The sequence below is a fragment of the Lissotriton helveticus genome, chromosome 9 (genome assembly GCF_964261635.1).
Source record: "Lissotriton helveticus chromosome 9, aLisHel1.1, whole genome shotgun sequence".
Lineage (NCBI taxonomy): Eukaryota > Metazoa > Chordata > Amphibia > Caudata > Salamandridae > Lissotriton > Lissotriton helveticus.
Genome location: NC_136070.1, coordinates 944,802,977 through 944,823,841, shown reverse-complemented (window position 1 = coordinate 944,823,841; position 20,865 = coordinate 944,802,977). Strand labels below are relative to the sequence as shown.

The following is a 20,865-nucleotide window of genomic DNA, read 5'->3' as shown; positions in this document are numbered from 1 at the left end:
GAAACAACACAACTACTAACTGCCACACACCTACCTACAAGTGACAATTCGGACTATCTCGGACCCCCAAAGCTATAAGAATGGCATTGACAGCAGGTAATAGTCATTAGGTCTCGCCTTTACCATTCCGAAGGAATGGGAAATGGCGAGAATTCAAGTGCTCGAACTGATTGTGAAACCACCGCTTTTTTTCGTGGCGTTTTCTTCGAGTGCACATGGCCACAGGCACGCGCTTTTGGCCCATACACTTTCATGGCCATCTGTTCCTCAATGTCCCTCCCACCCTTCGTTTGATCTTGCCGCGAGTTCAGGCTAATGGCCCTCCCCCAGCACAGAGCGCGCATCGCGGCTGCACAGCACATCAAAGGGCTTCTCCCAGCGTGTGCTGTGCGGCTTCTCCTCCCCTAATTATGTGGCCGGCCGTACTTGTGTTTCCCGGCCGCTTCCCGGCCACTCTTGTATTTAATTAGCAGCAGCAGCATTTCTCCTGCGCCAGGCCACATCAAAGGCTCTGTGCCACTTTCACCCACACAGCAACACTTACAGACACGCAACGCCACTCACACCCACGCAAGCCCACTATCATCCACGCAACACCACACTCACCCACGCAACGCCACTCACCCACGCAACGCCACTCACCCACGCAACGCAACTCATCCACGCAACCCCACTCATCCACGCAACCCCACTCATCCACGCAACGCCACTCATCCACGCAACACCACTCATCCACGCAACGCCACTCACCCAAGCAACGCCACTCACCCAAGCAACACCACTCACCCACGCAACACCACTCACCCACGCAACGCCACTCACCCACGCAATGCCACTCACACACCTAACGCCACTCACACACCTAACGCCACTCACACACCTAACGCCACTCACACACCTAACGCCACTCACACACCTAACGCCACTCACACACCTAACGCCACTCACACATGCAACGCCACTCACACATGCAACGCCACTCACACAAGCAACCCCACTCACCCAAGCAACACAACTCACCCACGCAACGCCACTCACCCACGCAACGCCACTCACCCACGCAACGCCACTCACCCACGCAACGCCACTCACCCACGCAACGCCACTCACCCACGCAACGCCACTCACCCACGCAACGCCACTCACCCACGCAACGCCACTCACCCACGCAACGCCACTCACACATTGTGGGTGCAGATTGTGGGTGCAGATTCAGGGTGCAGATTCAGAGAAAACTCAGCAGCACCACCACCATTGCAATGCAATAGGTCTCGTTTTAACGCAAATTTAAGCTATAGGCCTTGTAAATGACAAAGCCTTTTATTTATGTTCCAAAAACCAGAACGCAAAAATAAAGGGCATTATCATTTACAATGCTAATAGTTCAGACTCGCGTTATTGCGAGACCTATTGCATTTCCAATGCTTGTTTTTAAAGTGCATTGAATTAATAAACGACTGTTCTGCTCGTCTCTAAATGAGACAAAGAGCACCAGCATGCAGCAGACTGTCTTAAGTGCCGGTGCCAAGCACCTGGAAACCACCGGCTTAAATTAAGCACTGCACCGGCCCCCTGAGCCTGCTGAACAAGAGTGGATTGTATGGGTTCAGGACTCGTGTTTCGCGTCCACTCTATTATCGCACAACACAGGTTATGGTGCCTTTTCCATTCCATCCAATCTCCTTTTTTTTTTTTTGCAAATTTTTTTTCATAAAGCGAGAACTCGACCCGATGGTATTGGAGCGCTTTACATTACCTCCCGTTACGTTACACAAGGACACATTCATTTTTGTTAGGCACGGGGAGAAGTGATTTGCCCAGCATCACTGGCTGTTGAGCCGAGACTCTAACCTGATTTCCCAGCTCCAAAGCCGGCAGTTCTGGCCGTTACGCCACACCCTTTCCCTTCTCATTCGGCTTCCCACAGACTGCTCGTGGTATTTTACGTCTGTAATGAATTGCATTTCACCACTCTTGAGACCTTTCTTTTAGTTAGGCGGACCTTGATGATTTAGATTTTTTTGACAGCACCTTTGTCTGCATTACCTATTTCCGGTTCCTTAAAATATACGTTGTGAACTTTGTCTCCACCCAGAGGAGTAGTGTTCTCATTGCATGCTGTTGGTAGTTTGATGCATCATTCCGCCCCCTGACGAGTGTTTACATTAGAATCCATGAGGGACTGTCACTGACTCAAGACACAAGCATTTCTCTCCCTCATAAATCACTGTTTCCCAAAAGATCGGGAGCCGCATTTTGGTTGCTCGTGAAAGTCCAAGCAATAAAGATGCCTTTAAATGCTGTATTTACCTTGTACAATTAGCCACGCTTTTATGACAGAGTTCAATTCAGGGGGTGTCTTCTGACAGATTGCTGCATACATATTTTTAACGTGGGGATTAGTGCTTACAAAGTCCTCGCACTTTGTAGGTGGAGAAAAGTGAAGTATTTGACAGTGTAGCTGCTGTACAGAGTGTGAGAGGGAAAGATGTAGGATGCAATTTTTTGTAGCACACAAAATGTAAATATCTATAAATTAACTTAACTCATTCAGTAGGTTGGAAAGGAAAAAGGAAGCACTTCTTTTTGTAATTCAGAAGTATGAAACAAAGATTTTGATAGGATTAAAATAAGTCGATACGATTTTTCCAGGTGATAAGCATAGGATAAACCTTCACTGAACCCAGATTTACACAGATTATCATTTGTGTGCAGTACAGTTTTATCAGAAACTGTACGTCTGAGCAAATTTAGTGGCAATTTCAAAGGAAATTGTGCCGTTTGTAAACAGCAGTGCGCTACCACACGAAGCTTTAGTTCCAACAAAAAATTGTCCGCCTCATGTTCATTAAAGCTGGGTGAGTCTCAAAAGTTTTTCATGCTAAACAGTGGGTTGTAATTTAAAAAGTGTGGGAAGCACGGTCATAGATGCACTGTACAAGAACAACAGTTTTTAGTTTTTTGCTGCAGTGGGCTTTTCAAATAAACTTTATATAGAACGCCAAATGCAAGTGAAAGCTTTTGGGTATGACGTTAAAGAGGGTAGAATTGCACTGAAAGCGGCTGGCTGGCCTGCAACCGCAGAGGAAGTAGAGAAGAAGTCGAAGTCTTACTACAGTTAATAATAGGACATGCATGTGCATTTTACATGGAATCTGTTAATCGCATAAAGGGTTAGATTAAATAAGGTGAACAAGACCAAAATCAAATATTTACAAAAGAACCTTATTTTTTCCATGGTTATGCTCCCTTGTTGTATATTTTAATTCATTGAACCATGCACGTGTTCTATAGTTCTAAATCTGTGCAGTGGTGCCTACGTCCACCCCGTATTCTCTCTCTTTCCCGTGGTTCTCACTGAGAAGGCCAGTGTAGGTGACACTACAACATGCTACAAAATGCTTGTCAAAGTCAATAAACGCTCCAATTTACTTTGTACATATGTCGCTGGAGGCGCTTTACACTAACACAGGTCTAACAGGAGTAAAAGAAACCGATCGTTCGTCCCAAAATATTAGACTCTGTTTAATGTTACTGAGTCAGGTCACAGAAATGATGTAGCTCTCATTCTTAATATAACTGCTGAGATATTTAATTTTCCCTGGAATTACCTGTAGCGTACAAACAAGAAACGTGTGCCATAAATCGCTCGTTTCTGCTCATCACTGTTACTTTGAGATAAAAAAAACAGATGAATGAACCAGTTTTCCTTTTCACTGCTTTGTTTAAACTGCATTTCTAATGATCCTGCATGACCTTCCTTTTACAATAACGTATTACAGTCAGCTACATCATTTCCTTCTTACAGGTGACTATAGACATCGCAAGCCCACTGTAATAAGAACATTGAGACTGGTTTTCATACAGGGATAGCGGGCTCCTATGTATTCTAAATCTATTTCAAAGTCTAGGAGTTGAAAAGAATTGTGCAGTGGCTGGCCCTCGACGGTATTTATCATGCATGTCATGCATACCCGCCATGACCTGCTGTCTTTTGACTCTGCGACATTTTAAACCAGACAGCCTTTTAGGAGTGCGCCGTGTGGCATACAGGACTGATGGCACTGGCCAAAGCCGGGTATGAAGGATAGTGTTGCCTGGAGGCCATGCGGCCTGTCCTGCAACAAACCCAGGGTGAAGGGGACAGTGTGTAGGCCTGGAGAGTGACGAGGCTTCCATAACCCTGCCTCCCAGAGGCTGTCCCGGTACAAATAATGCCCAGTCTACCCCAATTCTCTGAAAATGCATGTTAGAAAGGGTTCTTTTAAAGAGTCACCAGTACAGTATGAAAATGTACAAACTCGCAGTGGTCAGGGACTGTTGCAAAACATGACCCACTGCGTACTGAGCTCTCTTCTGAAGCACCCTTGTCCAAACAAGCTAATGGCTGAGTACGACTTAACTGAAGCAATCTTCTTTATTTCATGTAAAGCTGTCTATAGTGAGTCCCTAAAAACCAGCAAAAAATATACTGCCTGCTAAAGACAGGACATCCACTGTTTTGAGGTCTAGAAAAATGCTTTATACTATCGTTGTCTGCCTTTTTTTTGACAATGGGATCTACGCCTTAGTGTTTTGGCAGTACATTTCTCATTCTCCCATTCATTGCCTCCATTAATTTACTTTTTCCATATCTTTGCTGTCAAAATTCTTGAATTCAATTCAGTAGCTTTTGTTTGCACACATCTTATTGCAATGACCCATTCCCAGTTTCTCTCTGGAGCCTATTGTAGGAGAGTACGGTCTGCTTTCCTATGGTCACCCCACTTTTAAGCTGAGACCAGTATAGGCGACGTGAGACGTGGGACCGGCCATCTTGAAAAGACTGCGAGACGCTTCCTGTGCAGCCCCCGAGGCACCCTCGAAGCTGTGCATTGGGGATTGAGAAGCCCCAGCCCCGACCATCAACTGCACCGAAGATCGCCCCTCCACACTCACCGAGCGCTGCGTGGAGCCCTTTCGCATTTTCCTGTTCGACTCGTCTGTCCGGTCACTTGCCTGTTGGCTAGTGGCCTCTGTGACGACGAAACCCGAAATCTACACTGCTGGTCTGGTTGCTCCAGACTGGCCCTTGCTTCCCTGCGAAGGAGAAGCCCCTCAGTCCTTGCTGGCCTGAGTAAGAAGCCCTCTTCAGTTCCTGCGTGGGTTGCCTTTGCCAAGGCTTGTTGACTCCAATCCGGAAGCCGACACCGCCGGCAGCGAGAGCCTTCGTGGGACAGTCTGTGCCCAGCTCCTGGTCATCGTCGATACCTCCTGGTCCACGTGGCAGCAGAGACAAGCTTCGCGACAACCACCTGATTGCGCCTGACATCGCCTGGTTCCTTCCTGGTTCCACTCTGGTCACTGGCTAGTGACCCAGACTCTGTCCCCTCTGCTTTCAGGTACTCTACATGTTCGATCCACCCTTGGATCCAACCGGACTCTTCTCTCCTGGTCGCCTGCAGCATCTTTTCTCCAAGGCTCCATAGAACTCCACGACGAAACCCGACACACTTTAACACCTATGCACCCGCTTCCTGTGGGTGAGGTAACACGAGTACTGCGTTGCTCCTGTAGAGATTTACATCCCTAGTGTCCTAGTTTTAAGTGGTTAAGTTCTAGTCAGGTCGGAAGTCTCCAAACTCTTAACTTTCTAAACTTTTACGCACCATTGACTTCTATGTGTGCACGCATGTGCATTTAGACCTTGCACACGCATCTCGTGGGCCTCCTGCTTCCTAACAGCTGTTATTCCAGTGTCTCTTACCCAGTCCAAAGATCAGGGCTTGATCCATCACCGTTATTTAGCTCACTGCCCCATCCCAGCTCAGATGTGAGTCCCTTGCTCATTGCACCATCAGGATTCAAGCAAGCCGGGCCGACGACGCCTGAAATGGCAGAAACCGGTCCCCGGAAGCTTGTTTCCTTCCCAGTACAAGAATTAGCTTGGTAGTTTGGTTTGCCCTGTTCCCATCATGCACTGGGACAGGAACAGACTAATTTGCATATAGCCAAGTTCTGAGCTGGGATGGTGCAGTGAGCTAAAAAACGGTGATGGATCAAGCCCTGATCTTTGGACTGGGTAAGAGTGGTCTGCTTAATTCAGGCACTCTGTTCATCACCACCCCCTTTTCTGAATCATTTTGTCCACCATAAGCGTGGAAGGGTATACTCAGATGTGAGTCCCTTGCTCATTGCACCATCAGGATTCAAGCAAGCCGGGCCGACGACGCCTGAAATGGCAGAAACCGGTCCCCGGAAGCTTGTTTCCTTCCCAGTACAAGAATTAGCTTGGTAGTTTGGTTTGCCCTGTTCCCATCATGCACTGGGACAGGAACAGACTAATTTGCATATAGCCAAGTTCTGAGCTGGGATGGTGCAGTGAGCTAAAAAACGGTGATGGATCAAGCCCTGATCTTTGGACTGGGTAAGAGTGGTCTGCTTAATTCAGGCACTCTGTTCATCACCACCCCCTTTTCTGAATCATTTTGTCCACCATAAGCGTGGAAGGGTATACTCAGATGTGAGTCCCTTGCTCATTGCACCATCAGGATTCAAGCAAGCCGGGCCGACGACGCCTGAAATGGCAGAAACCGGTCCCCGGAAGCTTGTTTCCTTCCCAGTACAAGAATTGGCTCGGTAGTTTGGTTTGCCCTGTTCCCATCATGCACTGGGACAGGAACAGACTAATTTGCATACAGCCAAGTTCTGAGCTGGGATGGTGCAGTGAGCTAAAAAACGGTGATGGATCAAGCCCTGATCTTTGGACTGGGTAAGAGTGGTCTGCTTAATTCAGGCACTCTGTTCATCACCACCCCCTTTTCTGAATCGTTATTCCAGTGTAGGCCCAGCGATTCCCAAGGCCCTAGGCCTTACCATTGTTCGTGACGTGGTTCTTATACCACTTATTTAGTATATGGTTTTAGGGGCCACCCGGCCTTATCCAAAATTGTGCAGCTTATTGTATCATATTAAGTTCTTTGTTTAAACGCTTGTGCTTCTGCCCTCATAAAGAGCACAGAGGATTATTCTAGTAATAAATACATATATTTTATAATATAGAACTTGTGTGGTGTCCTTTCATTTGGTATTAAAGGGATTGCATATGGTAAAACAGCTGGCTTCACATGCCCTCTCGAGTTTAGCCTAAGACTGCTTTTGGCCATGCTACCACTAGGATAGCTTGTCTATAAGGTTGACTTACAACCAATCACCATAAGGGTTGTTTGGACTGGTGCAAGGTGCTCACTAGAATAGTGAACATCATATACCAGGCCAACTTCTCACACCTATTTCCCTGCAATGTCTCTTTTCATAAGCAAATATGCATGGGGTCAGTTTATTCAGTTTCTCTTTATATTGCCAAGAAAACTGCCCTGGGTCCAGTTTCAGCTGTTTGGTTTACCACCAGAGACGTTCCTTGAAAGTTGCACTCAAATTCTTTAACTTCATATCATCAGATGGCCTATAATTACCAGAACGTCCTAATGAGAACAATTTTGAGTGCTTTGTTGCCACTACTCATTGAGCCATATTTCAGTGGTATAAATGAAGAGTAAAATATATATTAGTAAGATTTAGACTGACACTTGCACAAAATGAATTAAATGAGCGTAACCTCCTGCGATAGAATGCTAAAGTTGTAACAATAAAAAATTTCCAGTCGTTGAAATAAACCTACTACTTGTTAAGTCGAAAAGTGAAGATCATGCTAGAGCAGACTAAATGCTTCCTCTCTGGCTCTTAATGACCTATTGGCTACTTTTGTCTTGCAGTGAGCTGGATTACTACGATTCCCCTAGCGTCAACACTCGATGCCAGAAGATTTGTGACCAGTGGGACTTGCTGGGATCATTGACCCACACTAGGAGAGAGTCACTGGAAGTGAGTAGACTTTCTGTATCTACATATTGAAGCATAGCTCAAAATAGCTAATGTTGCCAGGCAATTGCTGCTTTATTTGTTGATTTGTAAACCTTTGCTTTGCCCCGTTTGGCAGTCTTACCTGCCAATATGGCATGTTTATGCTAGACTCCATTACTAGCGCAGGCCCCACTCTCAAAAAGTCCAAATAATCCATATCTTAGGTCCGCTTGAAGACCTAAGACATCACTCTTGGACGACTACCATGAGTCCATGCTTGTATTTTTTTTATCTCCTCAGGCACCACTCTAATAATCTTATATCACCAACTACCTGTACCCTAATTGGTCAGGATGCTTGTAAAGTATCTAGGGGCAACCTAGCTGGTTAGCCAATGCGGCATTATTTTCATTGTATGCAATGAGGAAAGTGTTTGTTCTAGCCTTATCTCAATCTATTTTTTCACAGAAAACAGAGAAACAGCTCGAAACGATAGACCAGCTGTATCTTGAATATGCTAAAAGGGCAGCACCTTTCAACAACTGGATGGAGGGAGCCATGGAAGATCTACAAGACATGTTCATTGTCCATACCATTGAAGAGATTGAGGTATGTTGTTAAGAGCTTAACAGCAGGCATAGGAGAAACCCAAACAATGATTTCATGAATGCTCTTGTATGTTTAATTGGTTATAATTATGCAAGGACTAAGCATTGGTTTCCAGATATTGAATAAATAATCTTGGGTAGGTGCTTTGAATGGCAAAAAAATGGCTACATTTTTCTGGGCCACTTTAGGCTGTTTACCTCTGATATTTTCTTGCACTGTCGCCAGGAGCTTGTGTGGAAATGTAGGTAAGTAATGCAAAGTGGACATATTTTATCGGAGTTATAATAGCATTTTTATTTATCATGTTTTTTTCTACAAAAGGGTCTAATTGCAGCACATGAACAATTTAAGTCCACGCTGCCCGATGCCGACAAGGAAAGAGAAGCAATCCTAGGCATCCAGAATGAGGCTCAGAAGATTGCCGACTACAATAACATCAAACTTTCCAGTGGAAATCCATACACCTCAATTACTCCACAATCTATCAACTCCAAGTGGGAAAAGGTACTAATAGTGCTTTATTTATATTAAGTGCTTTGTAGAATGAGTGCAGTTTGTGAACAGGGTTGGTTCATGTCAATGTAGTGGTGTTCATTAAAATGGCTAATGTCTTCATCCGGCCTTTGATTACATGTATATTTTTGTATGTACAGGTCGAGCAGTTGGTGCCAAAGCGTGATGGCGCACTGCAGAGTGAACAGGACAAGCAACAATCGAATGAGCACCTGCGCTTGCAGTTTGCAAAGCAGGCTAATGTTGTGGGGCCGTGGATACAGACCAAAATGGAGGTAAGCATTATGCTGACTCATCATCTTACAACTGTCTTTCTGATACTGCTGCAAGTCGCCCACTGGAACTGCTATTTGAACAGCTTTTCATCAACGTAATATGTGCTGCATTTCTCAGACTGGCACTTAAAAAGTTTTTTTTTTACTAGTTGGACCCTAAACCACAATTGAAAGTTATGAGATAAATGCCATTAAGAAAGAAACTACATAAAGCACAACATAGTGCCTTATGACGCGTGTGGTTCTTATGGCCAGTCCGGACTGTAAGGGGATGCTTGCTCTTCGGGTGATGAGCCACTGTATTTATTCCTGTATTGTGAAAGTGGAATTCATGTAGCACTTCAATCTATGGGCCTCTCACAATAAGCAGGGACTCTGGAGCCTAATGGGGAATGGCGTTCTATAATCCCTTCCTTGGTTGACACCCAGTGCTTTTATAATGCATTTCATTTGGTGGGATGGATGGAGGCAGAGGTCCCTTCCCATGATGCTTCCGATCCCAACACTTGAAGACATTGGACCCCTTGCGGTATACACAGTGAGGAAATGGTTTCAGTCCATTTTTCCAACGGTCCTGGTGGTGGTCTCAAAGAAACAGTGGACTTGTATGACTGAGACCAGGATAACTGTACAGTTTGGAATTACGATGCTCATGAAACCCAGGTGAATGAACAAAAAGGCCTACTTGACAAACTTACATTTTCCCTGCATGAGTAAAAACTGAGCGCAAAAGTAAAGGCATCTTTGGAAAAATTTCAGACAAACACTGGAACCACCTGGTAGAGATCTTCAGGAGAGTTGTCAACAATACTTGTTATTGCCATTTGTTCCTTGTGCCCAGAGATTAATAACTGAACTCCGAGGACGGATGCTTCACACTGGCATTTTAGCTGCAGTATCCTCCAAAATTGTCCTAGTACTAATAGTAGTAAATAGGCGGAGCTCATTGAATACATTTAATTGCTTGAATTCCCACACTTTCGGGAGAACCGGTGGGAGTACACAGAGATGGGCACTTCTCACACTTTTGTGTGTTGGTGAGAAGGCTATAGAAGACAAATGTCATCTTTTTACAATATTGAAAAAAGGAATTCATGTTTGCAAGAGTTTTTAAACCAGCCAATGTTTTTGAGTTGTGCTTGCACCAGTACACTTCTTAGGTGTTTATAAAAAATAAAATAAATGCATTTGTCAGTTTTGTCATTCTAATAATTGTGCAACGTAATCAGTGATTTTCTCACAATTGAAATGCCTTCCAGCATTACATAACTGAGCACATGATGCTGCTGGCAGGTTAATGGAGACCGCTAAATAGTCATTCTTTTAGTATTGCGACATCCATATTGAGCCCGGCTGCTAAACGGAAAGGGGTGTTGTTCCTTAGGAGTATACAGCAGATCTTGTGTGTACATTCACCAGTACTCCAAGTTGTCATTCTGATCCACTCTTGAGTCTGAGTACCTCACTTGACATGTGGCGAAAAACTACTTTTCTTTTGGATAGTAGTGGTGCTAATTAAGGCTTTTTTTTTTTAACAGTCTGCTCTGGTTTTAAACATAGATCTACTCGGTAAACAGGCTTACAGCGTCAGCTGTCTTTTAAGTAACCTGTAACTCGCCCTCTTTAGACCACTGTGAGCGTGCCCATTTTTACCCATCTCCTCTTATGTCCCCATGCAAGCACAGTCAATGTCCTGTCCAGCTACTTTAAAGATGCGTGACAGCATGGTGTGCAAGAGCACTGAAAGACAGTCATCTTGAAAAGACTGTTCATGTAGCCAGCGACATGTCGCTTGAAAGAACAAAAGGGAATGTAATATTTCAGTGTTTTGGTTTGCAGCCTTCATTTTTGCCTGCATGCCATCCTGCATCTGTGTGCAGTATGTATTCCCTATTGCCAAAAGGTCAGACTTTTAAGGAAAAGGCATTTCCGGGTAGACCCAAGCTACATGCCCGTCATAGCAAGCCCATTGGAAGTAACACTGATTTATTATTTATTTTATTTTATTCAAAGTTTTATATAGCGCGAACAAGATCCTTACAGATATCAGAGCGCTTCACAGAGACAGGGGCAAGGGCAACAGGAATGAACAAGATAATGGGAGCAATATAGTAGTCACTAAACATAGAAGATAATAATAATGTACAGAAACATATCAAAACCTATCAAAATACAGTCAGGTAAACAAGTAATATAAATACAGCAAAGAGTAGCATATATTGGTCGTTAGAAAGAGAGTAGCGTAGTAGTGACCCCCTAGGTAGGAGGATAGTGCCAAAGGGCAGGGTGATCAGTGATACAGCGCGATGCAGAGACTCAGTTCCAGTCTCTGTAAGGTTCAGGAGATCTTGGCCAGAAGGATTCTCTTCACCTCTTTCTTGAAGAGTGCAGTGGAGGAGATAAGCCTCGTTTCCGGAGGGAGCGCATTCCAGATCCTGGGTGCCATTCCTGAGAAGGAGCGCTTGTATGTTTTTTCTTTCCGGAATCTACTAGGTTTCAGAAGTAGATTTTTTGTACTACGATTGGATCTCGACCCTCCTGATATAGACAACTTTTGCGCGAGGTAGTTGGGTGCTTTGTGGTGCACGGCCGAGTGTGTCATTATTGCAATTTTTAGCTGTATTCTGGCTTCAAAAGGCAGCCATTTTAGAGATTTTAAGTCTGGGGAAATATGCGAATGTTTTCTTGAGCCAGTAATGAGTCTCGCGGCAGCGTTCAGGGAGGCTCTTAGGGGTGCTGTTGTGGATAGCGGGAGTCCGCTGAGGGCCACAATTCCGTAGTCTATGCGAGGGATGACTAAAGCTTGTACAGCAGTTTGGAAGTCTTTGGCAGGGAGGAAGGGTTTGAGTTTCCTCAGTGTGTTGATTTGGAAATTAGCCCCTTTTGTGGCTATGCTAACGTGCTGTTGCATGTTGAGCTTGGCGTCAACTGTGATGCCTAGGGATTTCGCTGAGTCCACGATAGTAGGTTGGACATTGAGTGCAGTTAGGTTATTGAGCCACGTTTGGGTGGTGGAAGTTTTCGCCGGGGGTGAGATGAGTAGGAACTCAGTTTTCAGCGCATTTATTTTGAGGTGATTAACGGCCTACCAGGATTGAGTGTTGCTAAGTGTGGAATTCAGTAGTTTGATATCTTCCGGGGATTGTAGCTTTAGGTAAAGTTGTGTGTCATCGGCGTACATATGGAATTGAACATTGGATGCTTGGAGCAAGGTGGCGAGTGGTTCCATGACGAGGTTGAACAGTGTGGGGGAGAGGGAGGATCCTTGTGGGACACCTAGATCTGCAGGCACTGGTTTAGATAGCACATTGTCGATCTTGAACTTCTGCGACCGGTTATGAAGGAAAGAAGAAAACCATTTGAGAACAGTTCCCGAAAGACCCATTCTAGTGCTTAGCAGCTCCAATAAGTTCTCATGTTTGACCGTGTCAAAAGCTGACGATAGGTCAAGAAGGATGAGGAGACAGGAATCATTACGGTCAAGGATTTGGAGGGCGTCATCAATTATGTGTGTCATAGCTGTTTCCGTGCTATGTTTCGCTCGGAAGCCTGATTGGTGAGTGTTGAGAAGGTCAAATTGGTCAATGTGTTTTGTTAGTTGGAGTTGGACACATTTCTCCAGCAGTTTGGCCAGGGTGGGGATATTGGTGATAGGCCGGTAGTTGTTCAGGTCAGACGGGTCAGCTGTGGGTTTCTTGAGTATAGGTGTGACTTGCCCCACCTTGAGGGAGTCTGGGATGAGACCTTGTTGAAGGAAGCTGTTGATGATTTTGGTCCAAAGAGGGAGGAGCAAGGGGGTGAAGTCTTTTACATCATGGTCCACGTTCAACTGTAGATAGTGCCAAACTCATTCAGTGTCTGGGTCAGGACACCCACCTTCCTATTGGACTCCTTAAGTAACCTTTTCTATTTATTAACGGATACTCTTAACTTCGGATTCCCTCATCTTTTGAATTCTTCTCACCCACTACCCCGGGCACCAGACTGGATCTTAAACTTTTTATAGCAATTGCTCCCACGTTCCAATAGACTCCACTGTGTCTTCATCCCACCTACAGAAGTGGTGGTTACTCTTACAAAGATGCAGCAGTGGAAGGCATATAGCCACACTTGTCTCCTTACAGATGTAGTCAGTACAAAAAAGGTGACAACATTACATAGTATTACACCCCTGCTACAATGAGATATGAGTAAGTAAACTGCGAAAGTAAAGACTTATTTAGTTTCAGTATTAGTGAATTGAATTAGTTCCCCTCAGTATTATGTTGGTTCTTAGTGCTTAAACATACAGCAAAATACATTAATCACAATAATTCGGTGTTGATACACATGATGTAATTAACTGGAAGACATAATGTTTTAAGATGGAAGCAGCACAGCCAAAATTAATTTTATCTGAAGCAATTTCCTCAGGGCTATTATGGTGTGACATTGATGATGGTTATCATATGGAAGGTATAACAGCTGGTAAGAAAGCACGTAGATAATGTAAGAGTAAATCAGTATAGACAATAACTCGTTTATTTGATGCATTATTCCATTAGTCGAAAGTGTAGAAGTACCACAAGTGGGGACTTAAATTTCTGAGAGTTCGTATATATCCTCTTGATAAGGGGTGTTTTCGTAACAACACAGCTTGTAGGACCGGAGCTCGGCTATAATTAACAGGACGCTGGAAGTGGTGGTGCAGCGACATACAGAGGCATCCCCACTGCACGCTGATGTTTTCTTCTGCACCCTTTGCAGGTGCAGAGCAATGCTCCCAAACTCTTTGGCTAACCAGCCCCTTAAACAATTTTTCTAAAACCATGTGCTTGGGACTATTCTCCTGCTCCCACCTGAAGACCACAGGCATCAACAAACCATGCCGCTACTTTAGAATGCAGATATTTGCGACTGACCCATATGACGTTTGCCTCGGGTCACATGCCCAAGCATGAATAAAGTGTTCCTTGAAGGCCATCAGGGAGAGTTTGGTAAAGCTGTATGTTACTGAGCACAAAAACTAGTTTGGTTGTGCTGCATTTCAGGGGCCGGCTTCTGTCACTGTCCTCAGTCAAGTTCACAGTGAAATTGAAGGACCGGTTTGAGCATAAGTGCAAGAACACCAGGTGGGAGTTTACCCCTTGCTGTTCCCACTTGAGAGAGTTCACTAAGTTGGCACGTTAATGGCCAGACCATGTCAGTTGACTGACTCAACCCTTTTGACCGCTGCAGCCGATACACTTTACATTTCTGGATCACCTTTGAGCCCTATGGATCTGTTTGGGCCCCAGGTCAGACATGCCGTTAGCAGAACCTGCCCACACCAACTGATTCAATTCAGCCTCTGCCTGGCTCACTGCTGTTGCCAGGCCATGTCTTTACACATTTGCAAAAGGCAATGTTGGTTCTGCAGTGTAGCACCTGCCTTGGAGGTGCCTGTGCAGAGTCCATGCCAGTTTAGGACATGAAGCAGAGCTCAACTACATCTCGGTTGATGTTTGACTGTGAGATTACTAAGACACAGCTTTCACAGCTGTGATGCCAATACTGCTGCGGGCTTTAGTACATAGGGCATTTTTTTGTTCTATTCAGATACAATTGAAGGTCTTCAGAATGCTCCATCTCTGGTCTATTTTTGGATCTTCATTTGACCCCTGACAGGACAATTATCACTCTTGTTCTCACTACCTCAAAATAATCCCTTTTGTTGTGGTTGTTGTCCACGGAGATGATGGAACTGTAGTCGATTCCTATTGAGACCAAAGCTAATTCGCTTACAGAAATCTTGTGGCTGGCCCCTCCACTTCGGCCCCCTTGCTGCACTTCAGTAAAGCCTTGGCAGATGCCTAAGCAGCAGTATGGTTAAAGCTGTGTTTGTACCACAGTGATTTTTCCCATTGTGAGGCATGACAGGCCTCCTTTTTGCGACCCAGGCTATTGATGCATCACCCAAAGTTGGAGAATCTTCTGGTTCAAGCTTCAGCCAGATGAGTGAATCTAAATTTCTCCTTACCCCACTGCTTTGTCCTCTGGGAGCTGGATCCGTAGTTTCTTCTGCCTCCAGAAACTGACAGTGTTCTGTTTTTTGCTACGCTATAGGAGCAGCAGGCCCCTTGCAAGCACAGCCCCTCGCTGCTCCCACTACTGCAGCATCTACCATCCCTCTCCAGGTAGGAGATACATGGCGTGCCCTCCGACCTCTACACACCTCAAACGTGGCGCCCGGCCAACGCTCTGTGTTGGACTCGTTGGCCGGCAAATCTGCCGGGATTGCACTCCCCGCAGCCGAGTTGAGTCCAAAGAGAGCTCACAGGATCCAGTGAGTATCTCTTGTGAAAACAGAAGGGGGGGAGGGGGGGGGGAGGAGTCTTGCCCAGCTTCTTTCCCTGCTCTTTCTTTGATCAACATTTCATTTTGCAGTTTTTCCGCCCTAACGCTTTCTTTACTGTAACCCCGATGCAGAGCTCATCTGCAGCCTGCTGTTAGCCAGCCGCCATGTTTTCCATGCACCTGCCCTCTGACACATGTCCATTGAGAGTGATTGCTGCAGAGGTCCTGCAAGGGGGTGATCGATTAGAAGTGGTCGATGGTGAGGTGAAATCTTTTACAATGGCAACATTTTCTTTGCTTCTGTTGGTGCAGGTGCCAATGCGATCTGAAAGAGCAGCACTTGTGGGCATCCGGATGATTTGGTGGTAGCGTGTTAGGGCTGGTTTGAATGTGCTTTTGTCTGCATTGTCCTGTCTCATTCTCCATTTGCACTTCAGTTGTTTGTGGTGGAGTTTCCTCAATCTGAGTTCTTCTGTGTATAAACTGGACTGGGGTCTGGAGCATATTGTATTTCTGTTTGAGGGGGGGGGCCAGGGAGTCTGCCCAGAAGGTGATCCAATTGTTGAAATTTTTGATGGCTTTAGAGAGGCTGTTACTCTGTTCGGGTCAGTGAATGTTGAGAGCTGGGCTCCAGTCCTTGCCAATGATGATGTTCCAGTTTCAGCAGGCTTGTTACTTAACTATCAGAACAGTGAATATTAACTTTGGACTGATCACTTCTCTTACTCATTCCCATTCTGTTGAGTGGACATCTAGGTGTTAATAAAGTTCTATGTTAGTTTATGCTCAGTCATGGTTTCAATCTGTCACTGCATCTAAGGGTACGGAATGATTTTTTGTGAACTGACCTCAGCGCAAATTAGTAGTACCTGTAAACAGATTGGTTCTCTTAAGTTCTGGAGGTGGGACGATGCTACTACAGATCCCAATGGCACCACCTATTGGCACGCAGGAGCAATTACCTGTTTCCATCTGGCACCAGAGTTAAAAAGGAGAGGAATTAAATATGGAATATCTGCTACAAATAGTTACTCAAAGTAACTTGTTCAAATGCGGCAGACTTGTATAAGCACAAGTGTAAATCACTTTAAGACTAAGCTACTTTCCCTCTGTATAAATCCCAAAATATTATGGAAAGCAGAGGTTTTTAGTGAGAGTGCAAATGTATAAAGGCTAGCTTCCTAGAGCTTTCCCAGTAGAGGATATTTCTTAGATGGGTAATCTGCCCATGGGATGACTTGCAGAACGCTTCTACCTTGCTGTTGGCCTGTTCACTGTTCACAGTACTTTCCATGTTAATTCTTGACTTAGCCTTAATTATGCATTGTAATGAATGTATTCCATGACATTCTTTTAAAAAGTTTTTGTTGTAGCATCTGTTTTTGTGAACTAGTCTCTCCTTTGACGAATGTGGTGTGTTTCTTTCAGGAGATTGGTCGTATTGCCATTGAGATGAATGGCACTCTGGAGGATCAGTTGAACAATCTTAAACAGTATGAACAAAGAATTATAGACTACAAACCCAACATTGACAAATTGGAGCAGCAACACCAGCTTATCCAGGAGGCCCTGATATTCGATAACAAACATACCAACTACACCATGGAGGTAAATCTTGGAGGAAAGATGGTTTATATTGTGCTTTTGTGGCAAGGAAGGAGACTGAGCGAAGACAGTGAACAGTACCATTATATTTTGACTAATGTAGTATTAATTTTCTAATTTTTTTAACTTTTAGCATATCCGTGTCGGTTGGGAGCATCTTCTTACAACTGTTGCTCGGACCATCAATGAGGTGGAAAATCAGATATTGACCCGCGACGCCAAAGGAATTAGCCAGGAGCAAATGCATGAGTTCCGCGTCTCATTCAATCACTTTGATAAGGTAAATGAAAATGAAAGTGCATAGCAAAGTCAAGGCTCGGGTGGTGGTGGGGAGCCTTTATTGTTTTAGAAGATTTGTATCTTTATTAACTTGCTTGATGATGGGTAAACTTGGGTGAAGGTTCAGGAGGAGACACACTATTAGGACAGTGAATAGATGTTGATCTCTATCATATTGATTGTTTAGAAGTGCCAGATATTGTTTCATAGGTTTTTAAACTTTAGGTACATTTCTTGTCTTTTACATTGTTTTGGTAGTTTTGTTTTACTGTTAATTGCAAAGGTGATATTAATTTTAACTTTTCTTTTTCTCCCATCGCTACGTTGGTTTCTCCTCATGAACTCCCAACATTATTGCATTTTCCGATGCTTCCCAATGCACTGATGTCCTGTTATTCAATCGCATAAAGGACCATACTGGAGCTCTGGGGCCAGAAGAATTCAAAGCCTGCCTTATAAGTTTGGGATATGATGTTGAGAATGACAAAGCGGTAAGGAATTGGGTTCTATTGAGGAGGAAAGGTCTTCTCTTGTTAATGTGAAGATCATTTAATAACTTTAATGTGCATTTCTCCTAATTAAAAGTCCTTCTCAACATTTTGAAAGAAAAGAGGTCCCATGTGTGGATATAAAAAAGTGGTATTTTACACCTCGATGATTAATTTCTCTCTGGGTCTTGCATCCAATTTTTAAAAGGACCCCTTTCCTTCTTATTACACATGTGGGTTTGAAATAGTTGAGTAAAGACTGGCTGTAATGTGCCTGAAACTCTGAGAATAGAAATGGTTAAAAAGACCAAAAGGAAAACTATGCATCCATTTTCTTCTGCTAACTTTCTTGTGTTTTACCTGTGACACAGCAAAACCGCTCCAAAATGTCTTATGCAAACCTCACTTCATTTGCCACAGCCATTTCAGTCAACTAAAAATGCATTTTTCTGGGATGGGGAGAAGTTTTGCAGCATAAATCGGTTTCTGGATCCACATGCTGTGCATTGATCTGCCACCTAGTCCTTTTTCTCTCTCCCCTCTCCCGGTCTGTAGCTATTAGCAAACTGTTACTCCACCTGTGACGTCAAACATGCCGCCTGGATGCATCTGTGCGAGGTCACTATCTTCAGGTTCTTTTTTTCATTGATGGGTCTGAAAGCAAAAACAGAAGCTCTATGGATGACGAAGGATCGCCAAAGATAATACATTGGATCATCGAAAGAGAGAAATATAATAGAAAAGGGTTTCAAAGCCGAAGGACCCTGAAAATCACCAAAAGGTGCCTGAGGAGCACTGAAAGAAGTAACCAGACCACGTAATTCTTCAACCACGCAGTCGGAGAATGCACGGAAGGTGTGTGTGGGTGGGGGGGGGGGGGGGGGGGGGGGGGGGAGAAGCTGAAGATTTCGGACTCGAAGCCACATCAGTCTGCCTCGATGTCAAAGTACTCTGCAACCAAAGGAAAGTAGCAATGCAAAAACTTCAGGTGTCCTTATAGCTGGCTCAGCACCAGGGTGCTCAACAACAGTGGCAGTTGCCACAGCAGTGACCGTTCTTTCTGGGAGAGCCAGAGGAAGGGGGCAGCCTTCCAGAGGAGCCAGCTCCTCCAGCAAGTGACTCCGCTTACCAGGGCCCAATCACAAAACATCAGCAGGTGCGGGTTAAAGGCCTTCTTTTATGAGTGGAAGGGGGGGTCCGACAAATGGATTATAAACATCCTTACTGTATAGAACTGATAGACTGCTCTTGAAGTCAGACCAAAGAAAAGACTACATCGAGAAGAGGAAAGGTGCTGCCTGCAGAAGGAACTGCTGCAAAAGAGGGCAGTAGAGAAAGTGCCTATGGCAGAAATCTATCAAGAAAATGTCTTGGATTCTTTAGTGTTCCAAAACCAGATAAGACACTACGACCAAGCCCCGATTTTCGCTTCCTAAACGAGCTCAAAATGACGCAAAAGTTAAAGATCACTACACTGCAAGAAGTCATCCCGTGCCTGTGGGAAATGGATTATGACAACTTAGACCTACAGAATGCATATCTGCACAACCTGATGAATCGTGAACACAAACAATTCCTTGGATCGTGGTCAACAATACACACCAATTCAGAGTGCTTTCATCTGGGATTAAATCGGCAACCAGAGTATTCACAAAATGCCTAGCGGTAACAGCAGCCTACCTAAGACTGAACGATATGCATGTTTGTCCCTGCTCATACACACAGTGCGAAAAGGACACCAAAAGTCATGGACTCTCTCCACAGACTAGGTTTTATGATCAAACTTCAAAAATCATCCACAAAGCCAGAGAGAGAGAGATTTTCCAGGCAGCAAGAATAAACGCGATGAATGCAAAGAGCCATCCCTACCCTCAGCAGGATTCAGACTATAACAAACAAGGCTCACTACTACCACAGGGTCAGTTTCTGACAGAACTGTGGGGACGATGAGCATTAAGGCCTCAGCATTCCAATGATCCCAAATGCAAAAGCTACACTTGAGACCACTGCAAGAGTGTAACCAAAACCAATAGTCACAGGCGACAGGGAGTTACAAAGATCTAGTGGTTGTAACACAAAGTGCAGTAGGAGATGACATGGTGGAACATAGACAACATAAGTGGGCAGAACCTTCACGCAACCAACCCTGACAGTGACCATCACCACAGACATGTCCCACACAGTCTGGGGAGCGCTGAAAGTCAGAGGAATATGGAGAACTGAAGAAGCGATCCTGCAGATCAGTGTCCTGGAGCTAAAGACCGTCTTCCTGGCCCTAAAAACCTTTCGTGCTGAAGTGACCTGGAGGACAGTACAAATTCAGATGGACAACACAGTCACGATGTTCTAGTTTATCAAACAAGGGGGATAACATTGCATGTGCTCTCAAAACTAACCCAAGAGGTTTAGAGATGGGCCATTTAGACAGGAATAGACCTGATCACGAAAGACCTGCTATTTGCAGCAAACAGAGATGCAAACAAAGCAGACAAACATCAGTGTCACACACATGGGAGCTAAACAATAAAGTGCTGCAGTGGGGCATACCACAGATCAATCAATTGCAATTGTAGAAAAAAACAAAATGTCAAGACTTCGCATTCAGGCACCCACACCGCTTCTCCCAGAGAAATGCCCGGTCGACACACTGGTCAGAGGAATTTGCATACGTTTTTCTACCAATTCCCCTCTAACTACTAGTGATAAGTGCAAAAAGTCCCAAATGACAATGATGCTAACTGCTCCACAATGGGCAAGACTAACATCGTTCTCAGACCTGGCACTGGCAAAGAGAAATGTTAAGGAGTTATCAAGAAAATAAACCGCCCGCTATGCAAAGAGGCAGATTCTTCCACCCAAAAGTATGCAGTCTGACTCGTGAGGACATAGTTTGGACACATGAATCACCCAAAATGTTTAATGGACTTTCTAAAGGAAGT

At 44.6% G+C, this 20,865-nt stretch overlaps 1 protein-coding gene across 1 annotated transcript in view; it reads left to right on the top strand.

Moving 5' to 3' along the window:
• LOC144782059 (alpha-actinin-4) overlaps positions 1 to 20,865 on the top strand; it is a 280,125-nt gene that overhangs the window by 246,078 nt on the left and 13,182 nt on the right. Inside the window, exons 13-19 of the mRNA XM_078661201.1 lie at positions 7,755 to 7,863; positions 8,311 to 8,451; positions 8,773 to 8,955; positions 9,105 to 9,239; positions 16,983 to 17,162; positions 17,293 to 17,439; positions 17,849 to 17,929. Coding sequence (XP_078517327.1) covers positions 7,755 to 7,863; positions 8,311 to 8,451; positions 8,773 to 8,955; positions 9,105 to 9,239; positions 16,983 to 17,162; positions 17,293 to 17,439; positions 17,849 to 17,929 — 976 coding nt within the window. The remainder of the gene's footprint in view (positions 1 to 7,754; positions 7,864 to 8,310; positions 8,452 to 8,772; positions 8,956 to 9,104; positions 9,240 to 16,982; positions 17,163 to 17,292; positions 17,440 to 17,848; positions 17,930 to 20,865) is intronic.